The following is a 9,091-nucleotide window of genomic DNA, read 5'->3' on the forward strand; positions in this document are numbered from 1 at the left end:
TCTGAAAAAGTACTTAGTCAATTGTTTATTTCATATTTGTCCAGTTAAACACTCAAATAAATGGACTAGTCTTAGTCATACAAATATTAATGTAGTTTTGTAGTCACTTGGTAGATTGATACATTTCAGTTTAACCATTTATAACTTGCTATGTACAGCTAACATGAAACATGGGAAAAGGAGGAGACAGGGAGAAGCACTGGAAAAGAGGGGGGGGGGGGAGGCAAACATTACAAAGAGAACACAGGGCAACAATTCTGGGCTTCTCTCAGGCGGCCCCTGGCTCTGTCTGCACCAGGGTGGGCTGGCTGCTGTGGTCAACTGGCAGTTGGCCCCCCTCACATGGGTAGCGTTGTCTCTGGAGCTGAGTGGTCACCATTGGAAGGCTTTGCTTCTCCCATTCCCCCTGGAACACCATAGACAAACCGGCTTTTAGATAGAGGACCAGGGAGGTTGGGCATACAGCTTAAAGGAACTGCAGACTAGAGTTCCTATTCCAGATATGATGGCAAACACTGGTGAACCCTAGACTGGATGGATGGCTGCACCTTGAAAGATGGACACGCAAACAGAAGGATAGAGGGGGTGTGACTCACTGGGAATAGCTGGGCACTTGACTGGTTGCAGTGCATGGAGATGGGGGCGGAGTTATAGAGGGAGCTGAGAACCTCCCCAGTGAAGGAGTCCCACTGCAAGCTGGAGTACTGCTCTGTCACACCAGTCTGGCCGCACACACACGGCTCACTGCCCTGGAACCTGGAGACACACACACATTGGGTACTGCACGCGTGCGTGCATGTGTTCGCCTGCCTGTGTGGGTGCTTGCGCGTGTTACCTGTTGATGAAGCTGAAGTACTTCTGCAGGTAGCCCGGGTCCACATGGCTCTTGCACAGTTCGAGTTGGGTGCGGGGATAGTAGTGGACGTAGTTAACACACATCTCCTCCATGATGCCAAACCCTCCCTGAGCGAGGGGGGAGGAGGAGGAGAGGAGACAGAGGGAGGGGGTGAGAGGAGAGTCAGAAGGAGAAATGGAGAGACACAGAGAGTGTAGTAGGAGAGACACTGCACCGATAAATCCAATCAAACGCACTCCCATGACCGTGAATACCTTCCACTACGATGCAGACACAGTCTGCGCTTACGTTACCCGGCCCAACCCCTTCCCACCGTCTGTGTAAACCTGTGTGTTTGTGCAGCCACATGCACAGCACACGTGCACCTCTGTGCATGCATGAGCCAGTCGTGTGTACAGTGATGATATATGCTCACCACAGTGGGCCCGGGCCGGTCTTCTGTGTTATAGGTACACTTTGTCAGTAGGACATCCCCCTGCGAGGCACACACACACAGGTCAGTGGGTCTACATCCGATGTTGTCCAGCCCAGTTATCTGAGGGTTACTCCGAGTGTGTCTGAGCATCAAGCGAACCATGCTCACAGCATTTCCTAGGGTTTCATTCTGAACCTTCCCAGCTGCTGTGTTGTGGGGCCAGTTGATGCAGAGACAGTTCCAGGATGTAGCGTAGCATAATCTGATGTTTCTGGCGCCTCTCCCCTCAGGCATTTCCTATCACAGCTGGGATCATGTTCTCTCTAATCTACTGTCCCCATTTTCTGCCTTAGTTACTGTGCCTCCTCCTACTCTACTGTGCCTCCCCCGACTGTACTCTACCTCCCAAGACTCTACTTTACCTCCCCAGAGTCTACTGAACCTACCCAAACGAATCTTCCCACAACCTAGCCTAGACCAGACCCGAGAGCCTAGCCTGCATACTCACTGGCAGCACAGTCACCATCTTCCTCAGGATCCTAATGGTCTGTGAGGAGAACACAAAGAACAGGAGGATCTTTCAGAGATGTCTGATTACTAATATCATTCCTCCTCAGAGGAAGGGTCTGTCTAGAGGTGTAAATTGTTTTTCACTTGTCCCTGTGGACTCTGAACGTCCTCTCTGGTTCCAACTGGAAGAAATGAACAGTGTGAACAGTTTGTGTTCTTCTTCTCTGGTACCAGATAGACATTTCTAACCCAATACTTTCTTCTTTATTGGTATCAAATAGAGAGTTCTAAAGCAAAACTCTTTTGTGGTACCTGATAGTGTGTACTGAAGTGTTTGTCCTCCTGGACCACCTCGATCTCTCTGCCCCGCCTCACCAGGGTGGTGCGGACCCCTCTCCCAGCCAGGTGTGTGTGCAGCTGGGACGCAAATATATGAATCCCCCCTGGGGGCAAGGCCTGATGAAGGGCAGGGGAGATGGAGGGAGAGAAAGGGGAGGGGGACAAAGGGATATTAAGAAGGTAAGGAGTGGAATATTCAGACAGAAAAATAAATGAAAAGAGATGGACAACAGGGGATGGAGAGAGGACGTCTTGAATGATCCTGTGGTACTTGATCCTGAATGGTGATTTATCAAAGTCAGTCCAAGATCAGAGACATCCTGACTTTGTACTGTTTGTCCTTTCATCTGACAGGGTGATATATTAGGGCACATCTGTAAACCATTTCAAAGTGTCTCATGCTACACAACCCCCATGTGTCCTAGCATCCCATTCCTCTCTAGTACTGCGGTCTAACCTCCTGTGTCTTATCCAATGATCTTGACATAGTGCCATTGATGAGAATGATGCCGGAACTGTGGTCACAGAGAGAGAGAGAGAGAGAGAGAGAGAGAGAGAGAGAGAGAGAGAGAGAGAGAGAGAGAGAGAGAGAGAGAGAGAGAGAGAGAGAGAGAGAGAGAGAGAGAGAGAGAGAGAGAGAGAGAGAGAGAGAGAGAGAGAGAGAGAGAGAGAGAGAGAGAGAGAGAGAGAGAGAGAGAGAGAGAGAGAGCAAAACAGAGAGAGAGCAAAACAGAGAGAGAGCCAAACAGAGAGAGAGCCAAACAGAGAGAGGGCAGCAGCAGTAGAAGACTACTGACGGTCTGGGTACACTTGTCTGTGCAGTATCCAGTCAGTTGGAAGCTGTGCTCCCTGGGTGGGATGGCCATGATAGGGGTGTAGACCAGGCCCAGCTCCATGATGCCTGCGTCGTATTTGCGCAGGGTGGGCGTATAAAACAAACGTATCCCTGAAGAGTCCAGACGACCTGCGGGATCACAGTTCCAGCCATTAAAGGACTGGGAGAACGCTGGCAGAATTCTATAAAAGACTTGAAGGATTGAAGAACACGAAAGAATAGAATCCAACAGCCCCTGAAGACACACAGCACATTAGAACTACGTTGGCAAAGCAGCGACTTCAGGCAGAGAAAGGGAGGATCAAAACATGAAAGAGACGGACCATAAAGAGATGATATGTGAACGGGGGTGAAAAGCAGTGGGAGAAGGAGAGGTGGGGGAAGGTGAGGGACAATGGGGGAGGAGTGAAGAGAATGTTAATGACTGTGAGGGGGGAAGGAGGGAGGGAGGGAGGGAGGGAGGGAGGGAGGGAGGGAGGGAGGGAGGGAGGGAGGGAGGGAGGGAGGGAGGGAGGGAGGGAGGGAGGGAGGGAGGGAGGGAGGGAGGGAGGGAGGGAGGGAGGGAGGGAGGGAGGGAGGGAGGGAGGGAGGGAGGATAAGAGAGGCTCATCCACTGGCTCTCCTGGCGACTTGTGAATATTGAGTTATGAAAGTCTTGTAAGGGAAAATGTCTTTTGTACTTTGTACTTTTGTAATATATGTTGAAAGCTTTCAATTCTTAAGTGTGGAAGAATGTAAAACAGTGTGTGTACCTGAGAGCAGGAGGGGGTTGTGGTAGTGAACCTCCAGTCTCAGGAACCTAGAAGACCCCGGACCACCCAGAGGAAGACCAGCATCACTAGGGTAGTAGAATGCCTACACACACACAGTGATTACAAACAGTGTTATTATCACCAGAAACACACACGACTCATCTTCAGAAAGGGAGAAGTTTCAGCCAACATTCCTGCTAAACTCGATGGCCAAAAACGTAATACTGTAATACTGTCTATTCTACACATTCACAGGAACACATGGAGAAAGATGGGATTGTGGTGAACTGGTTTTCATGTCAGGGTAGCTTGGTTTGTTTATCCTGGCATCCCCAGTACACTTTTACATAACAGTTCTCCTTCTCCTCCTCCTACACTATCCCCCGATCCCTCTCTCCCCCTCTCTACTTTCCTCACCCTTTTCTTTCGCCTGTTTCACGATGCCCAGATATCTTTAGAAACGGTGAGGAGAGGAGGAAAAAAACACGTGACGCATTGAAAAAGGGTCTGAATATTTCCCATCTCATTTCTCCAGCTCATCCCCCCACCCACCCGTACCCCCATCAACCCCCCCCCCACCCACCCCCAACTCCATCAACCCCACCTCCCACCCCCACCTACAGTCCCCCCCGCCCCCCCCACGTAAAACACGTGATTTCTGTTTCGATTCGCTGACTGCTAATCCAATTGAAAGGCCTCACAGCTCGGCACCGGTCCCTGCTCGCCACATCAGCCTCGTCGCCTCCTCCGCTCTTCTCCTCGTACATCCCTGGTGCTGTTCCTGTGTGTGTGTGTGTGTGTGTGTGTACACATGTGTGTGCGTGTGTGTGTGTGTGTACACATGTGTGTGTGTGTGTGTGTACCTCCGCTCCCATGGCCCAGGCAGCCAGCACATGCCGACAGTAGTTGAGTTTTTTGGGCTTCATCTTATCGTCGCAGGAGCCGCTGTACTGAGGAACGCTCTCGATGTCTCTGGAACACTCAAACACCTCCATGTGGTGGACGATGGCCTCGTTGCCTGCAGTTATCACTGCTTCATACTGGAGAGGAGAAGAGAGGGGAAGGATGTGAAAAGAGAAGGGAGTAGAAGAGGCGAGAAGGAGACATGAATCAAACGGTGATGGAATCAGAATTAGAATCCGTTTTTCAGCATTGGAATCCACAATTCTTGTTTCATTCCATTCATTTCGTTCTAAACTCCCTGAAGATTCCACCAGCAGCTGCTGCTGCCCCCTCACCATGACGATGTGGTTCTTGGGCATGTTGGCGGGCAGCTGGTAGACGTGGCACCAGTAGGTGGTCTCCTGGCTGGGGATGGTCACCTGGGGGGCCAGGACCTCCAGACTGAGGACCTCTCTGGGCAGAGAGGGGGAGGGGGTATCTGGACGGAGCATGAGGACACGCTGCACACCCATGTTGAGGCGGGACAAGTTGAGCTGCTGGAGGGAGCTGATTGGCCGGTCCAACACCCCATAGATCACGTGGACGGTGCCTTCCTACCCAATCAGAAAAGGCAGAAGATCCCATGGTTCAGAGTGTGAAGGTGGTATAAAGTAGTCCCCCACACCTGTAAGGTGCTCTCCCCAAAGAGTACTTAGGTCATACAGTAAACGTCTCCTATCTGTCCCTTGTTGTTGCTGTAAAACCAAAGGTGGAGGGCTTTCTCCACTACAGCTCCCAAACTTTGGAACAGCCTGCCCTTTCGGAGTCTGCTCCTTCTCTAGCCACTTTTAACTCTGTTTTTAAATCAAATTTTCATTTTCTGTCCTTGGATTATGATTGAAGGTAGTCCCCCTCACCTCTATAAGGTAGTCCTTGGGGTCACAGGTGTTGAATGGTCTCCTGAACAACAGAGAGAAGCCCTCAGGGGTCTGGCGAGCTCCCAGCAGCTGGTAATCCTGCTGGGTGTCTAGTGTCACACGGCCCTGGTTGTCACTCCATGCATCCTGGAAAACACACACAAAACACACACACACAGGCAGATCACTCAACTTCTGATTTTTCTCTGTGAATGAGTATGACATTGTAACATTTCTGGTTTGCCAAGTAAAGCATGATCTCGTCAAGTTGCACAATTCGGAATGGACTCTAGGTCAGTATGTGTCATTCCTCACGAATGATGACGATCGGGATCTAGGGGTTTGGATCTGATCCCACACCAGTACTTAGAGGGTCAACTCCAGAACAGCTAGGTAAGCAGGATACAAGATTTATTTCCCATGAAGCTGCGCACAACAGCTGAGCCTGTCTCATCCAATCACATCCCACGCTTGTGCATGCGCTTAGAAATAGCAGCGAAGATCTGTTTTTTTTTCCCCCCTCACGTCCTCTTGTGTAACGTCTGTGGGCGCTGGAGAAGGTGTGATGACTTCCGTCTGTCTCTCTCTCTCTCTCCTTCTCCATCCTCTTAGTCTCCTTCCCCTCATTTTTCTCCTCATTCTCACATTTTCCTTTTTCTCTCTCTTTCGTTCCATTACTCAATCTCACTTTTTCTCTCAGAGGTTCCTGGCACACTTGCTCTTTCCTCATCTCCTTTACATCTCTCCTTTGCTCTACCCTCTGTCTCCAGAGAACGCCACGCATCCAGTAAAAAGCCCAAATGAATGAGGGAAACAGCAGGGTGTCAGAGGGAGTTAGCTTCTCAGGCGGCTGGTTGTTGATTCATCCACTTCTTTTTTTTCCGGGACGGTTATGTGTGGTGACCATAGAGAGTTTCCAGGCTTTTAAGATCTGGTCGTGTCCTACTCTTTTTGTGCAACTCTCTCAATGACCCCCTCCCTCTTTCTTTACTCGCCCATTTTCTCCCTCCTTCATTTTTTCCTCCCTCCATCTTTCCCCAGTGGTCACGGTTACCCGAGCCAGTTAAAAACAGAATGAGATCGTGATGAAGATTTCAGAATACACAAGCACCTCAGTCCATCTAATGCATAGTAATTGCACGCCACACCGCTTCAAGAGACAAGAGGAGCGCCGAACAAAGGAAAAACAATTCTACTGATTTTACATCTCGTTCTATAGGACATGGGTTACCCTCATGTAAACTGAACTGCCTCTCCTTGTCACCCCAAAGTAGCACCTTCGTTCCTCCCCCCCCCCCCCCCCAGTACAAAGCCCTCCTCGTTCTCACCCCAAAGTAGGACTGCTTCCCGTCGTCCCAGAGCACAACCAGGTCTGCGTCGGTGGTCTCCCCTCGGTCCGACATGCCCAGAACCAGGCCGTATCCGGGCCGGGCTATCCTCAGCTCCAGGAGGACCTCCTGCTGTGCGTAGCTGACGTTCCAGGCCAGCTGCAGCTCTCCCCGGGGATCTAGGGGCATGCGATAGGCCAGGTGGGGGGCGGCGGCAGGGGTGGGGGTGCCCGGGGGGCTGGCGGCCTGGTAGGACGCCACTAGGATGACCACGAGCGTGGCGAGCACCGTCAGGTACATGATGGTCACGTCCTGGAGGCGAAGATCCTTGTTAAGGATTCTCATCGCCCTGTGCTTGTTTTTCTCTCAAGTCTCAACCCTGTAGTGACTAACTAGAGGTTTCCAGTCCTTTTTTCTCAAAAATACTCCTTATTCTCTCTCTCTCTCTCTCTCTCTCTCTCTCTCTCTCTCTCACCAGTCCCTCTATCACTTCATTGCTGTTTTTCCCTCTCTTTTTGTTTTAGCTTCCTGCTTGCCGTTTTCTCCAGGTGGTATCCAATGCCGAAGTCTGTTGGCTATTTAGTTTTGCTTTAAGTCCTGCTGTCTTTCTCTCTATGTACTTCCCTTCCCTCTCTTTCCTCTGGTCCCTCTCTCATCACTGTCTCCCTAGACTTTAAGAGGCCCTGTACCTCTCTCCTCTCTGCTCTCCCTGTCCCATTCTCCTCCTCCACCCATGTGACAGACTTAACAACATTATGTTTGTTGACCTAAATTCGATTGTTTCTTTAAGCCCTCAGGTCAAGCACGATTCCCCATATCTGCCCGCCTCTAATTGATCCTAATTGGCCATGGACATTATCATTGACAATGTGATTGGACTAACTCTGTTTTATTGTCTTTTCCATCTTCCCAGACAGGTTCAGACGGGTTCTGACGGGCCTTTAGGCTGCAGAGTTTTTTTTTTACTAGAACACAAAATGGACAGAACCAAGGCTAACCAAAGCAGGAAAATGTTAAAGAAACATATTTGGTGAAATTGTGTGTTTCTGTTTGTGTGTTTGTGTGTTTGTGTATGTGTTTGTAGCATGTGAGTTTTGATCATTTTCTCTGCAAGATGTTGTCCAAGGGCAAACAATCTCCTTACCTAACCCTATATCCCAGGTAGAAGAGGTGAGGAGAAGAAGAGAGCAGAACGTCAGTGTAGTGTAGAGGAGAGGAAGGGAGGAAGAGAGGAGGAGAGCCTAGAACGGGACATTAGTGTCGAGGCCACGTCATGTAATGAAGGACCCCAGGGCAGTGTCCTGGGGTGGAGCTGGATTAGCGTTCTCTGCTTTTCTCTCTCTTTCAATTTCTCTTCTCCTTCCCTCTCTCTTGTTCTCTCTGTCTGTGTTACGCATGCACACGCACGTATATCCTTATGTACCTGTTTATCTCTATGTCTGTTTCTCGCTTTCTCTCTGCTTTACTCATGCATCAGCAACACAAAAGACCCTCCATAAAGATGTGATGGGGGGTGGGGGAGGCTAACAAAAGAGAAAGAAGGGGAAAGAAGTAAGAGAGAATGAAGGAGAGAAGGGGTAGACAGAGAGAGAGAGGCAGGGAAAGGGGGATTTAAGAAAGGAAGAGATGAAGAGGGGTGTATAAATGTTAAAGCAATGTAGAAAGAGAGAGAGAGAGAGAGAGAGAGAGGGTATAGCGAGAGAGTGAGACAAAGAGGGGGGCAGTAAGAGCCTGAGGGTCTATGTGACATTCTCTCCATCCTAGAAGGATCCTGTCACGGTGCTGAAACTTCCCATCATGCTCGGCTCCGACGGGACATCAGGCAGAGGTCGGGGACAGACCAAACATTCCAAGACACACACACACACAATGGTACATTCAAGCACACATGGATTCTTCTCGATCTGACAGTAAACAGAGCCAATGGAGAGCAAAGGTCAACCATCAATGTTTCATCTTCTTCAGGCGCTGATGCTCTGAGACAATTAGAACTGTTCGAATCAGACGGGAAAACAGCTGGACTGCAAACTGGGAGGGCTAACTCCTCCTGACGGAAACGCATAGAGAAATCACGTCTAATCTAGCAGAATATTTCTCTTCCCCAAGGAATGAATATTTCACACCCCAGGAATACAGGCCCATTTCCACCTCCAGCTCCAATATTCGGAAGTTCAATAATGAATGCAATGAAAACAGAGTTTTCACCCTCCGTCAAACTCTTCTGTCATCTGGACTGGTGACTGGGGTGAAGAACAGT

The 9,091-nt window shown here is 49.9% G+C and overlaps 1 protein-coding gene across 1 annotated transcript; it reads right to left on the reverse strand.

The window, feature by feature from the left end:
- Positions 1–15: 15 nt before the first annotated feature.
- On the reverse strand, positions 16–7,179 carry dbh (dopamine beta-hydroxylase (dopamine beta-monooxygenase)). The gene is made up of 12 exons (XM_084686845.1): positions 6,835–7,179; positions 5,507–5,653; positions 4,946–5,203; positions 4,571–4,747; positions 3,708–3,810; positions 2,918–3,084; positions 2,094–2,237; positions 1,780–1,818; positions 1,272–1,331; positions 836–963; positions 597–756; positions 16–406 (listed from the first exon to the last, which is right to left on the reverse strand). Exons 1-12 carry the CDS (start codon positions 7,177–7,179, stop codon positions 269–271), a joined length of 1,866 nt encoding a protein of 621 aa, XP_084542971.1. The 3' UTR covers positions 16–268.
- Positions 7,180–9,091: the final 1,912 nt, after the last annotated feature.

This window comes from Hypomesus nipponensis, chromosome 22 (assembly GCF_054491055.1).
Source record: "Hypomesus nipponensis isolate SF chromosome 22, ASM5449105v1, whole genome shotgun sequence".
NCBI lineage: Eukaryota > Metazoa > Chordata > Actinopteri > Osmeriformes > Osmeridae > Hypomesus > Hypomesus nipponensis.